The sequence below is a fragment of the Sceloporus undulatus genome, chromosome 1 (assembly GCF_019175285.1).
Source record: "Sceloporus undulatus isolate JIND9_A2432 ecotype Alabama chromosome 1, SceUnd_v1.1, whole genome shotgun sequence".
Taxonomy (NCBI): Eukaryota; Metazoa; Chordata; class Lepidosauria; order Squamata; family Phrynosomatidae; genus Sceloporus; species Sceloporus undulatus.
This window is the reverse complement of record NC_056522.1, coordinates 26,224,351-26,247,622: the sequence shown is the minus strand read 5'-3', so window position 1 is coordinate 26,247,622 and position 23,272 is coordinate 26,224,351. Positions and strand designations below refer to the sequence as shown.

The 23,272-nt window shown below is 41.3% G+C and overlaps 1 protein-coding gene across 6 annotated transcripts in view; it reads left to right on the top strand.

Annotated features, from left to right (window-relative positions):
• The window catches only part of TTC7A (tetratricopeptide repeat domain 7A), a 290,642-nt gene that overhangs the window by 118,690 nt on the left and 148,680 nt on the right, over positions 1–23,272 (top strand). For all 6 annotated transcript variants that reach the window (XM_042476228.1, XM_042476218.1, XM_042476210.1 and 3 more), the window contains exons 12-13: positions 2,268–2,385; positions 15,518–15,575. In XM_042476228.1, the coding sequence (XP_042332162.1) occupies positions 2,268–2,385; positions 15,518–15,575 (176 nt within the window). The remainder of the gene's footprint in view (positions 1–2,267; positions 2,386–15,517; positions 15,576–23,272) is intronic.

Sequence of the window (23,272 nt, the reverse complement as noted above, 5' to 3'; positions counted from 1 at the left end):
AAGCAATGCATAACTTGTTTGTGGTGAGAAGCATGTGAAGCAGTAGCGATGCAATTTGCTTTTCATATTAGTAGCATAGAATCATAGAATCACAGAGTTGGAAGAGACCGCATGGACCATCCAGTCCAACCCCCTGCCATGCAGGAAATCCAATCAAAGCATCCCCAATCCCCATCTAGCCTCTGCTTAAAGACCTCCAAGGAAGGAGACTCCACTACACTCTGAGGTAGTGTGTTCCACTGTCGAACAAGGCAGGTTTCCAGACCTTTCACCATTTTAGTAGCCCTCCTTTGGACACGCTCCAGTTTCTCAATGTCCTTTTTGAATTGTGGTGCCCAGAACTGGACACAATATTCCAGGTGGGGCCTGACCAGAGCAGAATACAGTGGCACTATTACTTCTCTTGATCTAGACACTATACTTTTATTGATGCAGCCTAAAATTGCATTGGCCTTTTTAGCTGCCGCATCGCACTGTTGACTCATGTTCAATTTGTGGTCTACTTGGACTCCCAGATCCCTTTCACATGTAGTTTCATTCAGCCAGGTGTCCCCCATCCTATATCTGTGCATTTCATTTTTCTGCCCTAAGTGCAGTACCTTACATTTCTCTGTGTTGAATTTCATTTTGTTAGCTTTGGCCCAGCTTTCTAGTCTATTCAGATCATTTTGAATGTTGATCCTGTCCTCTGGAGTATTAGCTATTCCTCCTAATTTGGTGTCATCTGCAAATTTGATAAGTACGCTCCCAATTCTGTCATCCAGGTCATTGATAAAGATGTTGAATAACACTGGGCCCAGGACAGAGCCCTGTGGGACCCCACTGGTCACTTCTCTCCAGGCTGAAAAAGAGCCATTGTTGAGCACCCTTTGCATTCGGCCGGTCAACCAATTACAAATCTATGTAACAGTTACTTTGTCTAGCCCACATTTTACAAGCTTGTTTGCAAGAATGTCATGGGAAACCTTGTCAAAGGCCTTACTGAAATCAAGATATACTATATCCACAGTATTCCCTTCATCTACCAAGCTGGTAATTTTATCAAAGAAAGAGATCAGGTTTGTCTGACATGACTTGTTTCTCTGAAACCCGTGTTGACTTTTTGTGATTATGGAATTGCTATCTAGATGTTCACAGACTCTCTGTTTAATGATCTGCTCTAGAATCTTTCCTGGTATTGATGTCAGACTAACTGGACGATAATTGTTGGGATCCTCTTTTTTTCCCTTTTTAAAGATGGGATCAACATTTGCCCTCCTCCAGTCTGCTGGGACTTCTCTTGTTTTCCAGGAGTTTTCAAAGATTATTGCCAATGGCTCCGATATTACATTTGCCTGTTCTTTTAATACCCTGGAAGGATATTAAAAGAAGGAGGAAAAAAAGCTGCCACCTACTTGCTGAGTGGCTTTTGACATGGCAATATTGCAGGTGATTGCATTGATGAGCCACAGCAGTCATTGGTGACACATTGACAGTGATAGTGAAGAGGGACTCCACCGAGGATAACTTGTTGACACTCTTTTGTCTCCCACCCAGAAGAAATAAGAACCTCGAGCATACAGAATGTATTTATTTTACCACTAAACAATAATCTCTTCTTATTAAAGGTAAAGGTTTCCCCTTGACAGGTTTGTCTAGTTGTGTCTGACTGCAGGGAGCGGTGTTCATCTCCGTTACTAAGCCGAGGAAGCCAGTGTTGTCAAAGACAACTCTGTGATCATGTGGCTAACATGACTGCACAAAACGCTGTTACCTTCCTGAAGTGGAACCTATTTATATACTTGCACTTTTACATGCTTGTGAACTGCTAGGCTGGCAGAAGCTGGGACTAGTGACTGGAGCCCACTTCATCACGTGGCACTTGGGCTTTGAACTGCTAACGTGCCAAGCTTGTGGTTGTCAGTCAGTGTCTTAACCGTTAAGCTACTGCGTCGCTCTTCCTGTAACACGCTGACAATTAGTGGTTAGGCTTTTGGGGTGAGCTGGAGACATGGTACCTCTTGATAGAACTAAAACACCAATGGTCACTTCCACTTTGTAACTTGGAGCTTGGAAATGTTACTTTTAGGACTGCAGCTCCTGGAATCCCCCAGCTAGCAGATCACAGGTTCTGGGAGCTGTAGTCCATTAAAAAAGTAACTTTTCTAATCTCTGATTATTTTCTTCCTAAATGGACAATACCCTGTTGTGAGCGTCAAGGAGAAAGATTCTATTTGCATAGTGCCTTTCCAGTAATGTTTCTCTTTCTCATTGATTTGTCGGTACAGTTGGAGGAAGCAGAGCATTTTGCCAAGATGGTGATTGACCTTGGAGAAGAAGCTGGGGAGTCCCTAGCTAAGGGCTACTTGGCCTTGGGCCTGACATACAGCCTTCAAGCCACTGATGGTAATGTGGTTTTTATTTATTTATTTATTTATTTTGTTGTTTTTTTCCAGAAGTGATCCCACACAGTTTAATATCATGAAGTCCTTGAAAAGTAACATTTTAGAAACAAATGTAAATAGCTTAGAGTTTGACAAAAATACCATTTTAGACTACAACTATATTTCATAGGGTTTTCTTAGGCAAGGGATACTCAGATATGGTTTTGCCAGTTCCTTTCTCTAAAATATAGCCTACAGCAGCAGGTATTCTTTGATGATCTCCCATTTAAGTACTGACTAGGGCTGTCCCTGCTTAGTTTCCAAGATCAGATGGGATCTGGTCTCTTTAGGATACGGGGGTATCGCTAAAACAGCATAAGAATGTTTTTTTTAAATAAAAAAAGCTTCTCAAGAGGCTCCCAAAATAGATGAGTTGGTGCCCTTTCCCTGATTCCCCCCCCCCCCGGGAGCAGTTATTGAAAGATATACTGCAAATGGCCATGGAGGCTCTTTAGCTGTGGGTAATCAATGCTTGAAAATGTTTTATTTTCAATTACATCTCTGAGAAACCTTCAGGCAGCAGAGCCAATGGCCAGATGGAGTCCAGGGAAGTTTATAGAATCATTGAGTTGGAGGGCATCTTGTAGTCCGTGCCACTCAAAGTGGTGGTTCCTGGGCTGGTGCCAGTTTGTGAAACATTGGCTCCATGGAGGAGGAAAGGAAAGAATGGAACAGTTATAGCCAATGGCACAAATGTAACCTTGGGCAAGTCATATCCTTTCAGCCTTGGAAGAAGGCAGTGATAAACCTCTGAATAAATCTTACCAAGAAAACCCTAGAAGAGGGTCACCATTTGTCAAGAGTTGCCTTGAAGGCTTATAATAGTATAGTTCCTAGCACATTAGGGGGAAAAATACCTGATCCCTCACATCAGATAGCTTGAGAAACACTGGTGTAGGTTGTTTAATTTAAAGATTTATTCAATGTGGGAAATCCAGAGCTAAAGCATTTCTAGCAGAAAACTATCCAGACTTTACTTGAAGACTTCCATCAAGGGTGACCACTTTTGGAATAATTTATCCCTTTAGGCAAGCTAAAGGAACAGAAACAAGTACGGGATTCAGAAGGGTGGGGACAAAGGTGGTCCTTCTCACATGCCCATGAACCAGGAATTGGGCCATCAGAAGGAAATGCTTCTTTTACATAAATTATGTAGTTTTGTAATGTAATTTATTTATTTTGCCCCCAAATGTGGTGACAGCCACAAATAAATGGCTTTGAAAAGGGATGAGTTTCATGTCTCTTTCCTGATAGAAGGCTCCCTCTATCCCAGAGTCCCAAATCTTACCTGGAAGATTAGATATTTCTTCAAGGAGAAGAATGGAATGTAACACTCCCTCCCTATTTTCCAAATGGAAACCTTTGCTGTGTCAAGCTGGAGGGACACTATTAATCTCAAGGCTGACCTGAGACTGTTTGCTGCCTGAGGCAAATTGCAAATGAACCCCCACCCCCCCGGCCAACCAGATTAGTTTGGCATAGGAAGGGGGGAAATCGCTCAATAACTTCTTACTGACTCGATCAGAAATATGATTTGATTACCATTCTCTTTGAAAGCAGCGATTGTTAGACCGCTCTTGAAAAAACCCTCCCTGGACCCCCTGGACATGAAAAATTATAGGCCCGTTTCTCATCTGCCATTTTTGAGCAAGGTGATCGAGAGGGCAGTTGCTCTTCAGCTCCAAGTGGTCTTGGATGAAGCCGATTTTCTTGATCCATTTCAAACAGGCTTCAGTTCGCTTGAACTGATGACCTTCATCTAGCCATCGACAGAGGGAGCGGACCTCTCAGCAGCATTCGATACAGTAGACCATGATATCCTTCTGGAACGCCTGAGAGAGTTAGGAATTGGAGGCACTGTGTCGCAGTGGTTCTGCTCCTTCTTCTTGGGCAGGTTCCAGAGGGTGATGCTCGGGAACAGTTGCTCTTCAAAAACAGAGCTTAATTGTGGTGTCCCTCAAGGCGCCATCCTGTCCCCAATGCTATTTAACATCTATATGAAGCCGCTGGGAGAAATCATCCATGGATATGGGGCTGGGTGTTATCAGTATGCTGATGACACCCAAATATATTTCTCGATGTCCCGATCATCAGCAACAATGACAGATGGCATCTCTCCCCTCAACCAGTGTCTTCAGGCAGTAATGGATTGGATGAGGGAAAACAAGCTCAAGTTGAATCCAGACAAAACGGAGGTACTTACGGTAGGGGCCCCCCAAACCAGGGATTGGGCTGCAACCTCCAGTCCTAAAGGGGCTCACACTTCCCTCAAAGGACTGTGTTTGCAGTCTGGGGGTGCTTCTTGACCCGTCACTTCACATGAGAAATCAGGTGAATGCGATGGTCAAAAGCACCTGTTATCAGCTTCAGCTGATACGCCAACTACGCCCTTTCCTGGAACAGGGTGACCTTGAAACTGTAGTACATGCACTGGTAACTTCAAGACTTGATTTTTGCAATGCGCTCTACATGGGGCTACCCTTGTGCTTAGTCCGGAAACTCCAGTTGGTACAGAATATGGCAGCCAGGTTGGTCACAGGAACAGTAAAGGAGTGACCATATAACACCAATACTGAAGTCACTCCACTGGCTGTCTATCAGTTTCCAGGCACAGTACAAGGTGTTGGTTATTACCTTCAAAGCCCTACATGGCTTGAGCCCAACCTATCTAAGGGATCGCCTAGTTCCATATAATCCAACCTGTAAACTCAGGTCCTCTGGGAGGAATTTATGACAGCCCTTAAAGACCAGGTTGACGGTGACCTGCCAGAGGACATTTTCTGCAGCCGCTCCCAATTTATGGAATGGCCTGCCGGACGAGATCCGTCAAATTACCAATCTAGAGAGCTGTAAAAAAGCCATTAAGATGGCTCTCTTCCAGCAAGCCTTCCCGGAATAAAATACTCAGCTACGAATAAGACTTTCCATCTAGTGAACTCTGCCCATGATGATTATTATTTGGATTAGTCGGCTTTTAATATGTTGTTTTTAATGTTATACTGTTTAATCTTGTTTTAAGGGGGGCACTATGTATATATGGATGTATTTTAACTTGTTGTATGCTGCTTTGACTACCTGGCAAAAAGCGGGATAGAAATAAAAAAATATTATTATTATTATTATTATTATTATTATTATTATTGATTAGATTTATTTGATTAATATCTCACCTTTCCTGGGATTCAAGGCAGCTCAAAAATATTAAAATATTAAAATCAGATACAGAGAAATGTTTAAACGTAGGTACAGGGTAGGTGGGGGGCGGGGCATTGAGATTAAAAACAGGTCAGTTCAAAAAATCACGAGAAACTATAATGTGGATAGAGTATAACTCCATAACTGTCATCCTCTGGCCTATGAGGGAGTTGACCAGGCAAGCCCAGCTCCACCAGGGCTAGCCTGAAGAAAGAGAGCCCTCCCTCCGGTCCATCTGCCTTGGTCCAGGCCTCAGAGGGAGGAGAAGAATGCTGGACCTGATCCCTCCCTCCCCACCATTCCCTTCTCCTTTTGTGTCATGTCTTTTGATTGTAAACCTGAGGGCAGGGAACCGTCTATTATCCCCTCTGTTGTAAGCCGCCAGGATTCCCAGTGATTGGGTGGCATATAAATAAATCCTATTATTATTATTATGCATTTCGGCATAATACCAAAACAAACTGAATTTCAATTTGAAAATAAACCAACCAAGAAGTATAGTACAGTACCTGCCTGTTAAATGTTTTTTTCTGAGCCACAGCAGGTTTGTTAAATAATAGCTGGAATAAAAAATGTTTTGCCTGCCAATCATATTAACAAATTAAATCATTAACAATTAGCTGAATTGTCCTGGCATCCAGAATCTCCTGTCTTGTGGTTGTCTTACTCTATCTGATGATGATGATGATATTTATTTCTTACTTGCCTCTTTCCATGGAGGCAGGAAAGAACAACTATTGACAGACACACCACATCAGTTAAATCACAGTTAAAATATACACAGTGAGTGGAGAGTAATAAAAATAGTGATTACTACTTAGTATCCCTAATTGTTTACAACTCTTTTATCAGAGCTGGAATGGATTTCCATTTTTTACAAAAGGTTCTATGTTCTTTCTGCATTTATATATAAAAAGTCTTCCTAAAATGACTGATCTAGCTTTGTTTAATAAAAGCTATGCAGAAAGAAGAGATCACTGCTAGAGATGCATGTAAATCCATGCTGATTTTTACCACTGTTATTCCAGAATATCTTTTTTTTTTTTTTGGTGGGTGGGGAAAATCATTTATACCATTGGCTTAATTACTAGCTATTGTGTTCCCCCGAGCCCTTTAATTACACTGTTAGGATATTTAGAAGGTACTGTGCACAAAGAACATTATGAGTTGATCTAGAACTTACAATTAGCCACTAAATTTCCTAGTATGGGAGTGCCCCAACATTAAAACGTCAGCTAGTTAATATATGGTATAAAGCAGAAACATCTTAAATGATTTCAGAATAATCATGAAAGGAAGGGGTGTAAGGAAACTTCCCATGAGCCACATGTGTCATTTATAACAAGTGTGGGGAATGAGTACAACACTCCACATGGTGGTAGAGTGCACCTCTATCTTCCCTCTCTCTCTATGAGGGATGAGGATTATATTTATATCCCTCATTTTTCACAGTTCTGGACTCAAGGTGTCTTACAACAGATTTTTTTAGTGTCCAAGAACATCAAATGGTGGTCAAGATGTCACAAGGAGGAAAAGGAAGAAAACACAGTTTAGGAGAGGATACAGCAGTTTGCTTTTGGCTGTGTCTACTTGGAAGGGCATGATTCTGCCCCTCCTTTTTTCTCCCCCCCTGCTGGGTCAATTGAGTACAGACTACTTTTCCACTTTGCAATCAGTTTGCAGCAATTTAACAATAACAACAACAACAATTTATTACCCACAAGGAGTAAGCTGAGACGAAAGGGGGAAGTGGACGGGATGACAGAAAAACTGGGACACATTAAAAGCAGCTGAAAATGTGGGGTGATGGGATTAATTGGGGCAATTCTTGAAAAACTGGGGTAGTTGGAGGGCATAAAATTCAGTACCACATGATAAAAGCATTTACCATTTATCACAACTGAAAAATAAATGAGTTAAAATACAGTTTCAAATAAAACATTTGTGTGTAATGCCAGAGAGAGCACATATGTTTTGAGAATCCTTTCAAAAGCACCAACATCTCTTGGGACTGAATTTCATAGGGCCATCTATTTTAATACTCACCAAATTTTGGAATTCTTGTTAAAGTTACTGCTATACTATTTATAAATCACTTGCATAACACTTGGAAGTATGTGAAATTCTTCATAATCCTGATTCATAGAATCATAGGACCGTATCACACTAGTGAAATCCCATTCAGAAAACAGGGTTTAAACTAGATTTAAATTGGAAAAAAAAGTCTGCAAATGCGGGAAGTTTATCACATGACATTACTGCCAAAGTGAAATAACGTGAAAATAAACCAAAGGTAAAATGGAAAAAACAGCAACTTTTTACTTTCGGAACTTGGCAGCAATGTCGTGTGATAAACTTCCCATGTTTGCAGGTTTTTTAAAAATCTAAATCTAGTTTAAATCCCATTTCTGAATGGGATTTCGCTAGTGTGATAAAGTCCATAGAATTGGAAGAGACGGGGCCATCCAGTCCAGTCCTCTGTCATGGAGGATTGATCCTTATGACAGTTCTGTGAGTTAGTTCTTTGGTCTTCTCATTTCACAAATGTGGAACTATCATTTGATCAACACTAGGTCAGCAATGTCTGTAATTCTGTCACTGGTTTAAAAACATTTTGTTTTAAATCTGGACACAGATTGTTCAATTGATGTCAGACATTACTAAGCAAAAGGTTCAACCCACCCCAGAGTTGCTTCTCTTGTCAATATTTTAACTTGATAATAAATTTCTCCATCATAAAGAAATTGTATCCTTTTCGGTTGCTATAGCTAGATTAATCATTGTCAGAAACTGGAAAACAGGTCATCTGTCCATGGATCAATGGTAGATGAAGTTCTGGGAAGTATGGTTAATGGAGAAGCTTACAGACGATGTCAGGAGAACCTCTGGGGCAAGGAACTATAATCAGTTCAAGGAAAAGTAGTTACCTCTTATAGAATATATAAACCCCAATTCTCATGCTTCTGTTCCACCACAGCACCACAAGAGATTTGGGTTTGGAGTTTTGAATGAGATCTCAGTTTTGTAAATCTGCATTTTAGCTTGTGCTTTTAAAGTAGAAAGATGATGTAATTGTGTTTTACCTTTTGTATATAATAATAATAATAATGATAATAATAATGATAGAAATCCCCCCTCCCCATTTTTTTAATGCTATCCTCAACTGAGCAGTGAGTCGAGTGTGAGGAACTGACTACTATACAGAATGTAAGCCTCTCTACCAGAAGGAAAAATATCCTGTGCTGTGATCCGTTGTAAGCATAGTTAACAATGGCCAAATTGAACATCAGCCCAGTTCAATAGGAAGAGAATATGTGGGATGGGGATGGGGAATGTATACAACAGAAGGAGTAAGCTATCAAGGAAGGATTTTGTGACCATACTTATTGACCCAGTCCCTTAACATAATGAAGTGTATAAGGTGTAGGATAGTAGGAAGATGGATAGACTCAATTGGGGAAGACCACAGCCATGAATCTACAGAACAGGGTAGCTTAGAGGTCTCTCATTCATGGGATTGCCATGGGTCAAAGTTAACTGGAAAGCAGCTAACAACAACCATCCTTAACCTTATTGCATGTACACTGGACCTAGGCCTGCACACCAAGAGGGAAGAGCTGCCTTCTAAATTGCTATCAAAAGGCAAAAATCAGAGACATGATAGATTTCTTGACATGGAACTAAGAGGTGGGAAATGTTTATCTGCTTCAGTTTTGTAAGCCAAGCTGCTGCTAAGGGAAGAAGAATGTGAGCAGGAAAAGAAATTTTGGCAATGCTTAGCAGTCTGAGAAAGGACCTACTAAAGCTCCATATGGCTTTGGCACTAGTGCCAAATGGCATCTGCAAACCATTCCTAATCTCTTTCCTCCCCAGCTACATCCTCAAGTTTGTACATTTCTAAACGGGCTGCAAAAAGGCCATCTGTGATTACTTGTTTCCTTAAATCAAGGGTGGGATTTCTAGATGTTTGGCCTACAACTCCCATCAGGCCTACCCAGCCTGGTCAATATTAAGAGATTGTGCGAACTGTGGTCCAAAACATCTGGAGGGCCAAAGGTTCTCCATTCCTGCCTTAAGCAATGGGGTACAGCTAGCTTCATTGAATTTATCATTCTAACTTGGTGATTTGATTGGTTGATTGTTGGGTTGATTTATTTTTTTAAATATTAGTTTTTATTTGTTTACTTGTAATACCAACACAAAGATATAATCACAAAATATAAAAAGACACCAGCATATGACAAAACAGAGTACGTATATATTTTAAAAAAACCTTTCAAATGCAGAGTAAAAGTACATTTTTCTTTTCTTTTTTCTAGTGAATAATCTTGAGTTTTCATTTCCCAAAAATTAAGGTATCAGCAATCTCATGGCAAATTTTCCCACTATTTAGGCTGAAACCTGGGTGGTCTCACAATATCAGATATATAAAGAGGTGATTAATGGCTCCCATATCTTGACAAATGTCTGTCCTCGTTTCCTTTCTATGAACTTTACTCTTATAAATGCATCTGAGGAAGTAGACTGAAGTCTACAAAAGCTAATGTTGCCAACTTCTTTCTTTCAGTTAGTCTCAAAGGTGCTACAAGATCTCTCAACATACTGTACTTACTGAGTTTAGTCAGACTAACTCCCAAGTAAATATGAGATAACATGACTCATGGGAAAAGATGATAATGCTTGGTAAAGTGGAAGGCAGGGGGAGACTGATCAATCAAGGAAGCCACAGCCCTGAGTTTGCAAGACTGGAGCAGAGCAGTTGATGACCAGGGCTATTGGAGGTCTCTCATTCATAGGGCTGCCATAAGTCAAACTTGACTTGATGGCAAATAACAACAACAAAACATGTGCATTGGGTTCCAGCCTAAGTTTTCAAGTGGACTGGACTTTCCAGTGTGTGTATGTGTGTGTTGTATGCCTTCAAGTCGTTTCTGACCTAAAGCAACCCTAAAGTGACACTATCACAGCAGTACTTATATATTTTGGATAACAGGTCCCTCATTGTTTTTGTTGAGATTGTTGTTGTTATGTGCCTTCAAGTCATTGCTTTTTTAAAAATATGTTTATTAATTTCACAAGTTGTTTCTGACTTACAACATCCTTAAGATGATTCTGTCATGCAGTTTTCTTAGCAAGATTTGTTCTGAGGAGGTTTGCCTTTGCTTTCCTATAAGAGCATTATGTACAAAGGAGAGTGCGACTGGCCCAAGGTCACCCAGCCATTTCTCTGAGTAGAGATTCCAACCCTGGTTTCCAGAATCCCAGTCCAACATTCAAACGACTACACCATGCTGGCTGTCTTCACCATTTTTGTTGAGGCAATGCATTAATTCTCATAAAAGAAGTGCTGTTCCTTGGAGAGTTTTCAATATGTACTATGCTTTTTTACCTAACTATGTGCTTGAAGTATTGTGACTCTTCAGTGACTTTTCATTGTAGATTGATTGATCACTTACAGTGGGGTGATGGTGGAAATTATTCCATTAACTATTAGTTGCAGAATGGTCAGTCTGCATCCACAAGAGAAGGTGCAGCTCAGCCAACATCTGTCATTGCTCATTTATGCTTTGGCCAGAAGCCAGAGTCTCTCCCAGAAGGGTTTCTGTCATCCCCTGAGGACATTTGCACCGGCTGAGCCTCTGGCAAAGTTTTGTCCCTTCTTTTCTGAGCCAGTAGGCTCCCGACACGTCTTGTACATCGAGGGGACAGCAGGTGCAGGCCCTCGGCTTTCGTTTTCAGGGCTGCCTTCCAACTGCTTTGCACAGATGACCCTGCAGAACTGCCAGAGCTCAACAAACGGCTCTTTAAAATCTGTTTCTGGAAAACTAGAGACATATGGGTTGGTAGAGCTAGGTAAATGTTTCTAGGATGTCAAGTGAACCTGCGTGAATCCCACACTAAGCATTGGGAATTAAGCAGCCTCACTGCAGCCTCAAGATTTGAGAAAAATTGAGCAATCAAACTTTGTATTGGGCTTAATTGCAAAGCAGTGGTTTGATGTCTCCATGCTACAGTGTTTTAGATTTTAAAAAGTCAATTTTAAAAATCCAGAGGTTTATTCATATGTTTTGTTTGCAGTCTGGCTTTGTTGTCTGAAGGGAACCTGGTGGCAGCATGCAGTTAAATGATACGTTGTTGTTGTTGTTGTTGTTGTTGTTGTTGTCTTCCTTCAAATTGTTTTTGACTTATGGGCACTCTAAAGTGCATCTATCATGGGGTTTTCTTGGCAAGACATTGCCTTCCCTTGAGGGTGAGAGCTTGTGACATGCCCAGTGGGTTTCATGGATTAGCTGGGAATGGAATACTGGTCTCCAGGGTCATAGTCCAAGACTCAAATCATTATGCCATGCTGGATCTCAAATCATGTAGTTAAATATTTAAAAACAAGATAGAATATTTATAAACAAGTAGAATCATAAAATCATGAATAACAACAACCATGTGAGCAGTAGGAAAGAGTGAAAATGTTCTCTCCCCCACCTTCATTCCTTCAAAAATTAAAATAAATTGTTAGCATTGTTTTTTGTTTTTTTATAAATATTCAAAATTGTCAAAAAGCTAGTTCTGTGGATTTCTTATGGCAAACTGTTCCACAGGGTAAATGCTACAGCAGAGAAGGCTTTGTGTCTAGTTGATCTCAGTCTTAACACAGTGGTGGACAACTGCGAAGGGGGGTGAGGACCAATTGTCCTCCCTATATTCACCTTATGGGCCACTCCAGCATATTTCAGGACAGTTGCTATTTTTGATGATTTTTGTCTTTTGCAGGGTGGGGGTGTTGGGTGTGTGTGTAGGTAAACCAAACTGCTGTGGTTTTAGGTCATTTTGAAGAGTTTTTTAAGGGTCTGGGGGATGCTTCTGAGGGAGTCCCAAGAACTGCACTTAGAGGTCCCAAGGGCCTCATGCCAACTTTGGGTTGCACTATGCCCACCCTGACCTAATAAATGATAAAGAAGCCACAGCCAAAGATGAAGAACAAGATGGGAGCCAAACCCTGTAATTGTTAGAAAATAGGACTAAGATTGGGGAGATCTTAGTTCAAACTCCCAATCAGGTGTGGCAGCATCTGCATTTCAGAAATAATGTAGTTTGACACCACTTTAACTGCCATGGCTCAAGACCATGGAATTTCTGGGATTTGTAGTTTTATGAGCTATTTGGTCTACTCTGTCAGAGTGCTCTGGTGCCACAACAAACTACAAACCCTAGAATTCCATGGGCTGGACCCATGGCAGTCAAAGCAGCATCAAGCTGCATTATTTCTGCAGTGCAGATGCAGCCTGTGTAATTTTTCAGCCAGTAATACTTTTTCAATTTCCCCTACTTCACAACATTGCTTTGAGGATGTAACAGGCATGTGGGGAAAATATAAATGATTCTGTGCTTCCGGGAAGAAAGACAATAGTGGGGGAAATTGAATAAATAAGATGTCAAAATCCAGGGAAGGTCATATGGGAGGAGGCATTCTCTGACTTATCAGTGCAATTATTTTCTGTCCTGTTAGCTGAATGTTCTGAAAAAGAAAGGAATGGATATGGATCCCTGGCTTTGCTGGACTAATCAGTTTCTATGACCATTTGAAATAAAGCAACAAATGCTTTTTCAGCAAGATCCAGTGGAGTGTGAAAAGCTTTTCAAATGCAACAAAATTCTCAGTGAAATGCTTCATCTGAAGAACCATGTGGACTGAGTTTTTTGTTGTTGTTAACTGCCCTCAAATTGACCTTGGCTCATGGTGCCCCTTGGATGAGACATCTCCAAGACCCCTTGTCCTCCATTACTTGTTATGTAAACCGTGATCTCCCTGATTGAGTCTAATCATTTGGGCTGCAGTTTTCCTCTCTTTCTACTATCCTCCAACTTTCCTAGCATTATTGTCTTTTCTGTTGATTCATGTGTTCTCATGATGTGGCTAAAGTATGACAGATTCAGTTTAATCATCTTGGCTTCCAGGGATAGTTCCAGCTTGATCTGTTCAAGGACCCATTTGTTTGTCTTTTTGGCTGTCTGAGTATCCTCAGCACTCTTCTCCAGCACCACATCTCAAACGAGTTGATTTTCTTACTGTCCTCTTTCTTCATTGTCCCAGTCTCACATCTATACAAGGTGATGGGGAATACAATAACTGGAACAATGTTATGGTAACTTTAGTGCTGAGTTGCATATCCTTCCTCTTTAGGATCTTATCTAGTTCTTTCATCACTGCCTTTCCCATACTTAGTCTTCTTCTGATTTCTTTACTGCAGTCTCCATTCTTTTCAAAGTTTGAAACAAGGTATGGGAACTCTTTAACTATATTGATTTCCTTGTTGTCTAGGTAGAATTTATGAAGATTCTCCATGGTCATTATTTTAATTTTTTTAATATTCCGCAGCAGGTCTGTCTTTGCACTTTCTTGCTTGACCGTTCTTAGTAATTGTTCCAAGTCTATGATGTTATCTTCCGGTAGTATGCTGTCACCTGCGTATCTTAGATTGTTGATGTTCCTTCCTCTTATCTTTACTCCTCCTTCTTCTAACTCTAAACCTGCTCTTCACACGATATTTTCTGCATACAAATTGTACAGATAGATTGACAGAATGCAACTTTGCCTGACCCCTTTGCCAATTGGGAACCATTCTGTTTCTCCATGTAGCCTCTTGACTTAAGTACAGATTTCTCATCAGGACTATCAGGTGTAGTGGCACTTCCCTTGTAATAATATGGAAGTTGAGCCAATTAAGTATATTTTTTTGTCCTGTAGCTTTTACAGTGAGATGTGCCTGGATCTGATTATTCCACTACTGAGAAAATTTGTTGGATGTTCTGCCCAATTTCATATCTGTTTCTTGGTGGAGGATAAGTCCCCAAATGTAACACTGGCTATTGTTAAATTTCTTTCAGAGGCAACGAGGATTAGAGCTCTCTATGTGTTTTAGATACAGCTTATAGTAATCATCTTATTGTTTTTAATGTGCTATTTATTATTTATTATTATTTTTATTTATGGTATTTATAACCCGCCCTTCAGCCCTAAAGGTTATGAGAGCAGCTTTATTCCTTTTGGATGTTGTTTTTAATTTCGTGTTCGAGTTTTCTATTGGATCTATTGATTGTAATATATGATGGTGGTGGTAGTTTAGTGGCACTCCCATGCCTTTAAGAACCATACATAGCTTTTCATCATCTATGCAGTTAAATGCTTAGCTGTAGTCTATGAATTGAACATATAGTGATTTTTTTTCCTGAAATTCTTTTGTATGTTCCATTATCCATTGTATGTTAGTGATATGGTCCCTAGTCCCCTTACCTTCCCTGAACCCTGCTTGCACCTCTGTCCATGTATGATTGGATCTATGCTGCAGCATTTTGCGCTTAATTTTGTTCGTATGGGAAGCAATGTTATGGTCCTATTGTTTGTGCAGTCTTTTGTGTCTCCTTTTTTGTGGATGAGCAGGTATATGGATTGTTTCCAGTGTGTTGGCTAACGTTTTGCTTTCCATGTTTGTTGGTATATATTAGTTAACCGTACAGTTGATACTGTCTGTATGGCCTGTAGTTGAGATATTCTCAGTTTCTCTTATTACAGCTTCCACCTCACTTTTAAAATTTTGGGGTTTGTCTCTGTATGGTTCTTCATTCCATGTGACATGCATTTTTTTCATCTCTTTTATATAACTCTTCTGTGTATTACATCCTATGTCTTTATTTCTCCTTGTATTGCTATGTTTATGCTTTCCATTTCCTTTTTTTTTTTTTTGCTATTTCTAGCTTCCCCTTGCTTATGCTTCTCACATTCCACATTCCTATAATATGTGTAGTGCTGCTTCAGACCTTATGATCCCAAAAAAAGGGTGTGTGTGCAATTTTCCATGTCTAAATGTTTACAAAACTGTTATGTTTTTATTTTTTTATTGCAGCTACCTTGAAAAGCACACAAAACGACTTGCATCGGAAAGCACTCAGGACACTGGAAAGGTGAGAGGAACTGTATTGAGAGTTTTGTTGTTGTTGCTGTTGGTTTGTTTCTTCATATCAACCCCAAATTCTTCCTGTGCTTTATATTAAGTGTTAAGTTTCTGATGATTTCCCAAACCAGGTTTTGGTGCTTATGAGAAATAAATATATGGTAAGGAAAAAAAAGGTTTCTGCTTTTTGTTGTTGGAGCTTCCCTGTGTGCCAGTCTGGAGTAGTTAGTTAGTTAAAGTTTAGTCAATTGACTATATCAAAACAATTAACAGTAAAAGTGGTAAAATACGAGAAAACACAATGCATAAAATACAATGGGATTAGATATATTTGACTAAAATAAGATGACATATATATTAATTTAAATTAATAGTTGTCAATTGTTGTCTTATAATAAACTAAGGAATAATAAAATACAAAGCTGAACTATGTTTAAATAAGTTCATCTCCTTTTCATGCAACAACCTGGAGTATATGAAGGTGTCGTTTTGGCATAGTTCCTTCTTTAGGGGGGATTTGGCTTTAAGTGACACACATTCCTAGACTCAGATGTAATATCTTCGTTACTGTGCTATTTAGATGTAATTGCTGTCCCGTATTACTCTTAAACTGTATTTATTTTTAGCCTTTTGACCTTTCCCTGCTGGCCATGGCTTGTTTCCTTGATATCTTAACACTAGCTGGGAAGCTGATGGATTGCTAATTGAGTGTCATAGATGCCCACTGTTAGCCATCAGGGGGTGTTGTGAGAGTTTGACTAGAAGGTCCTTGTACTGTATCTTGAACATACGGATGTCTCCCAGAATCAGAACAGCCTAGTAACACTGAAGCAGTACCTTGGCTGGAGACTGACACATAGAGCTTGACATAGTTGAAGGTGATGTGAAAGAGGCACGATTGTCCATGATTTGTAATACCAATACTGCCTTATATCAGATCAGCTATTTGTCCATATGCTTAGTCTACCTGAATTGCCAGCAGCTCTCCAGATCATAACCTGAGGCCTGCTTTTTCTGAACGAATCGGTTTGCAGACCCATTTGATGCTTTGTAACTGATCTTTTTAATTCAGAAAATTTAGCTAGCCATGGTGACTCATGCTAGTCCAGAAAACATATTCAGGGGTAGCTGTGTTGGCCTGTAGCAAATTATAGCAACATCAAAAATCCACAAAGTAGGGATACCTTTATTGGCCAACCAAAATACACAAAATACATGTTGTAAATTTTTGGATTAGATTACTGAAGCATGCTCTTAAAGCCCCCCCCCCCCCGGTCCCATTTAAGATTGTGCAAAAGCTGCACCAGGTAAGAATGTAACAGCTAGCCCAATTGTGGGGGATAGGTTATTGGATCCTATTACATCTGTTCTTCATTTGTTACATTGATTGATTATTCATTTTTGGAGCCAATTCAGAGCATTGCTTTTGACCTTTAAACCCCTAAATAGCTTGGAGCACATTATCTAAAGGTATCACTAGATCTGTGTGAGCCTATCTAAGATTTAGGAACATTCACAAGAAATGTTAGACTGTCAGGCTCTAAGAATAGGGCACACTTAGTGGTAGTCTTCTGATTTTGAACTTTGTAGCCAGGCAGATATATTTTACCTTATAATTGCTGTATTTAAAAACTGAAGTCTGAAGACTCTAGACTTTGTTCCAGTCTGAAACTGGAACTTGAAAAATATCTTTAACTGTGGGTTGTTGGTTTTTTTTTGCAAAGGGATCTTGTGGCACTTTTGTGACTAACCGAGCAAAAAAACGTAGCATAAACTTGTGTAGACTTGGTCTGCTTCCTCAGACGCATGGAGTGAACTGCTGCCCTGGAGAAACCTTTATAATCAGACTGTATGAATAGCCATAGAAATGCACAACTTGTGGGTATGGTGATGAGGTGACAAGTTCAGTTTTAATTATGGTTGCTGAGTGATAAAGACAGGAGGAAACATGTTGCCTAGGCTCAAGGTAGGTGGATGACCATATGAATGGTGGAGGGAGTTTTGTAATGTGGTGTCTGCAGACTGGAAAACAGAAAGGAGATAGAATAAACTAGCCAAGAGCATCCTCATGACAAAGTGAGACAATTTTCCATGATATTTTGAAAGTTGAATTAACACTAGTCACCACACTCCAGTCCTGTGAGGATATGAGCAAGAGAAGCTGTCTGGGCAGAAACAGGACCAGGTATGTATGGAAGTATCACTCAATGGCAGAGCACATGCTTTGGTTATAAAAGGTACTAGGCTCATTCAAGCATGGTGTAGTGGTTTGATTGTTGGACTACAAGACCAGGGTTCGAATCCCCGCTTGAGCATAAAAACCCACTGGGTGAACTTGGGCAAGTCATACTCTTTCAGCCTCAGAGAATGGTGATGGCAAATATGCTCTCAGGAAACTTGCCAAGAAACCCTTATGATTTAGGGTCACCATAAGTCAAAAATGACTTGGAGGCACATAGCAACGACAAGGTAGGAAACACATTTCTGTGTGTGTGTGTGCAATGATCTTGACATGCCTTTTGTCTAAGACCCCATTCCCACTTACCATTTAAACTAGTTTGCGAATTGTGTTGACACTGGATGACTGAATCGATCGAGGCTGATGCTTACTTCCCACTATGGAAGCAAATTTAGACCTTAGACTACTGTATGTAGTTCCCACTAGTTCCTTTGTGCTCGTAGGGGACCAGGTTTGCCAGGCTTGTAACCCCCCACTCCACATATGGTTGAACTCCAGTCCCATCAAAGAAGGGCTTTAGGAGGCAGAGCCTGGGAAGTGGGGCAAGGAATGCTAAAAATGGTCCCTTGGCTATGAGGGTAATCCTCCACTGGGCTCTGCCCTGGAAAGCCACAGTTCCTCCAGCCCTCCCAGCCCAGGCTTCCACTCTGGGGAGATGCGGGGAGGCCAGGAGAGAGAGAAGGCATCCCTCCAGCACTCTCTGGGGCCCAAATCCCACACTGTCAGAACCCAGAGGTGTCCCGAGGCGGAAGTAGGGACAGAAACAGCCATGCCGGAAAGGAGGGAGGGAAGTGGTGTCCAGCCTAGGCTGAGGTCGGTAGAGGGATTCCCAGGGCTGTCTGCTAGGCACCAGATGAGCCCCAGTGGGAGGGAAGGACGGTCCACCCTCTCAACCACCCTTCCTGCGACATCCACCTGATTGAGAAAGTAGTTGGCAGAGTTAATGAAGTCACTCTGCCCCATGGCCAAGGTGGCTGTGGATGTCATTGGGTGAGCAAACATTTGATCAGTGGGGTGCACGGTCTCCTGCTCGGGTGAGGCAGTGGAGGATGGTGGAGAGGTGATTTTCCAAAAGCAACTGAGGCCAGCTCCCAGTGAGTGTAACTTTGGCAGGATGTGATTCAGATCCATCGTTCACACTTGTTGAACATGCTTTCAAAAGAACTGCCAAAAAAAACCCCCTCGTGTTTGGAAAGAGCAGGGTTTTTTGGATGTGTCTCACTTCCAAGCAATTCCAAGCGATCGCTGTCACATCTGAAACCGTTTCCAATGGGGAAAGGCAAATTTACAGCAATCAGCAATTCGCTTTAAATCATAGTGGGAATGGGCTCCAAGAGAGGTTGTCCAGTTGTCACATTCATCTGAGAATCTAATGGTGCAGCAAACGGCTGTGATTCCCTGTTCCAATCAAATGCACAATCAATCAATAAATGCCCTCCAACATTCTGGTAGCTTGCTGTTGCCTTCCACAAGGTGCTCATAGTGAATTATAAACTCATAAGCAGTTTGGGCCCAGTATGCCCCATATTATTCTCATTCCTCTGAGACCTCAGAAAGTGCTCTCTCAACTGTGCTTTCTTGGAGCTGCTCACAGCAATTGTTGCTCACCTGTATGGAACTATCAGTGGCTGTATCTGCACTACGCTTCAACTACCAGGGCTCAATGCTAGGGAATTTCCTCTTTTGGACATCACAACCATTTGGAATTCAAGAGAATTCAGGCTTGTTAAAGTTGACCTAGTGTGCTCTTGCATGCTGATCAATTGCTCCCATATGTAGTGGGAGTAGATAAATAAACCCTGGACCTTGTGTTTTGTTTGTCCTAACATGCAAACCCATCAGGAGCTGGCTCTCTGGCTCTAAGTTCTCTCAACAAGAAGAGGAATAATCCATGATTTATTTTAGGATTAATTATCTGACTTCTCAGAAGACAAACAAACCAGAGAGCTGGCTCCCTATAAGGAAAGACTTCTTATACATAGGAGCTTTCACTCTACACTTACTAGAGAGAATATTCTTCATGGACAAATTGTAAGTTTTTTTTAAAATGTTCATATGATGTTGATAATTTAATTGAAACTGGCAGTGTGCAACAGGATTATATATGCAAGTAGACTATTACCAAGAACTACACCAAGGGTAGATTAAAAATGAATAGAGAATCTCTTTGGCTAACAATAGAAAAGACTTCTAAGAACACAATGGTATATTGCTTGCCATTTAATATTGCTAATGTTTCTTTAAGATGACACATCTATAAATATTGGTATTTGATAAAGATATTGTGTATGTATGTAACCTCAAGTTGCATGTCGAATTATGCTGACCCCATGAATTTCCTAAGGTTTTCTTAACCAAGGAATACTCAGAGGTGGTTTTGCCAGTTCCTTCCTCTGAAATGCAGCCTACAGGGCCTGAAATCTGTTAGCAGCCTCCCACCCAAGTACTAAGCTGGGCTTACCCTTCTTAGCTTCTGAGATTAGATAGGATCTGGTGCCTTTTAGGGTAGTTAGGGTAACCTCTGTTACTGGATATAAAAACTACCACCACCACCCAAGTGCTATATAAAAGAATCAGAAGTATAAATAACTGGTTGGATAGAAGTGATACATGTGAGAAAAATGTCCATTGCAACATGTCACAACCATGTAGGCAGAGGTTTTGCAATGGCTGAGGGCTGTAATTGAAGAGATTAAGACCAGTAACCTAGATGAAAAGATGGAAGGGCAGGGCTTCTCTATCTTCAGTATCCTATAGGAAAAGATGAACTTTGACTGACTGAGCTTGTTCAGGCTAGGGATGTGCACATCTATAAAGGCTGCCACAATACCATTATGAACATACCTAGATCAATTGTGAGTTTTGTTTCTGGCTATGCCTGTCATGGCAGCCAATTTGTGAATTTCTCACAAATCTGAAGTGTTCTATCAGCCCCAGCCCCAGTCTGAAGTAGACATTACTGAATTAGAGGTATTTTATTTGTTGCTGTGTGCCATCAAGTAATTTCCAATTTACAGTGATCTTAATGTGAACCTATCATGGGATTTTCTTGGCAAGATTTGATCAGAGGAGGTTTGTTCATGCTATCCTCTGAGGCTGAGAGAGTATGACTTGTCCAAAGTTTATTGTCCAAGAATTTGAACTCTGTTCTCCAGAGTGATCCAGCACTTAAACCACTACACCATGCTGGCCAGATGGACTAATGATCTGAATATAAGAAAATTCTTTATGCCCTTAAGTAGTCCTCAGCACCACTCCTCTCATCTTTGATCAAGGCCCTTTCTTTAAATAATCAGACAACAGAATGCTATTTATAATATTTGCCAGTTTATTTGTCAGCCTGTTGTGGTATATCAATAAATATGCTTGATCATAGTCACTAAACATACTGTGGGACAGAGCGGATGGGTATGAAAGAGCAGCCCGAGTCCACTCTGGCTGCAAGCAGGTTGGGACTGTGCTGACTGCATAGCTTGCTCCCAAAGTGGGCTGCAGCCACGGAACCCAACCTGTGCCACCAGGAGCCGAATTATCTCAGCTCCTTTTTGCTCTGGTCCACTTTGAAGGTGTGCATCGTTTGAACACTATGCCTCCAAAGTGACTGAAGCCACTTCATTTGGCCTGTCTGTTCTGGACCTGTGTTTCTTAATGGATCCAAAATGTAAAATAGACTGTAGTAAGAGTTTGGACCCCATCTGTCAGTTACAGTCAAGTCGCCCCTCCTCCCATGAAAAACCATTGTAGACTTCTGTATTTTTGTTCAAGAATTCACATCTGTGAATGTTGACTTAACTTGACACCTATACATATGTTGACTGATCAGCAAACTTCAGAAAATCTGTAAGTTTGGTCCATTTAACATGGAACTTGATGTGAAACAAATTTTAAGGATTATGGGTTCTCTCTCTCTGGGTTTGCTTCACGAACAAAGATTCAGGAAGGACTCATCCCGCGCTTTGTACAAGCGCGTTGGTGACTAAAAAGGCCAATCCGGGACAAACAGAAAGCACAGTGGAAAGTCTCCTTGGGTGATGTTTCCGGGTTGTGGTTCTTTCTGCGTTGTCGTTTCTCTTCAAGACTTGTTCGCCGTGAGCTTTCGAAAAAGGCTGCAGCATCGTGGGTAGTGCGTCTCCATGCCTCCCGATGCGAGGCCAGGGCGGACCATTGTTGGTGATCAATTTGGCCAAGCCTGAGATGTTGTTTCAGGGAGTCCTTGTATCTCTTCTTTGGGGCACCCCTCTTACGCTGAGTCGTGGCGAGTTCACCATAGAATACTATTTTTGGGAGGCGATGGTCCTTCATCCTAGAAACGTGTCCTGCCCAGCGCAGCTGCGTCCTCAATAGCATGGCCTCAATGCTGGTGATCCCTGCTTGCTCAAGGACAGCAACATTCATCACATAGTCGGTCTGGGTTCTACTGGTTATTAAAATCATCAGTGGGGTCATTCCCTCTTACCTATAAAGCAGGTCATGATCCAAATTTAGGGTGCATCGTTCCCACTGAAGCTCGAATTTAATCTCCATTACCCCTCATTCATTCCCACAGCATCTCGAATTAGAATCGAATTAAAATGTTTAAACTGGATTATCAGCCTATAATTCAGTTTAAAAAAATAGTAGGTTATAACGCGAGTTATTTTTGAAAGTGGGGCACGATTCGCTGTATCCGAATGGGAACGAAAGGGTGTCTGATTCGGGAACCTGGAGATGGGAGGAGCAGCGCCTAAAGGGCTGGCCTGGGGGTGTCACCCTCTTTGTTCTCTTTCTGCTTTGCCAGTGCCATTTTCTTCAATTTGCATAGACTTTCCCCCAGTGGATTACAACCTCCCCTCTGCTCCTCATTCATAGACCAATGTGTGAGGAGAGACATTGAACGCCATTTTAAACTATTTTTTTCTTTTTTCACCTCTGCCTGAGCACCCGAGCAGCAGATGGGCTTTGCAGGACATGCCTGCTTGATCGCCCTTCAAACAGCCCAAGGAGCAATGGGGGAGGCAAAGCGATTTTGGGGAATGGAGAGCCTGGACGCCCGGGGATCTGAGGGGGGGGGGTGATCGAGCCTTATCTTCTCTCGTCCCAAAGATTATCTCCCCAATAATGAAGCCCGCTGCCTTCTCCCCATGACCGATTTGCCAAGCCTCCTTCTAGTCGGGGAGACACAACAGAGAGCCTTGGATGCAGCCGATTTCATTGGCTGCCCCCCCCAAAATGTGACGTCTGAAGCCTATGCACTTGATTGACAGCTTGTGGACACAAATGGGAACGGGGAGCAAGTTAATCCGCTTTAAAATAAAGCGATTTAAAATAAATGGGAACGAAAACAGGGTCTAAATGAATTGAGGTAATTTGCCCCTTTTGGTAATGGAAACGATGGAAAAAATTCAAATTATTCCCAGAACATAATCCGAATCAGAATCGCTCCAATATAATCCATTTTATCTGCCAAGTGGGAACGCCCCCAGTGACTT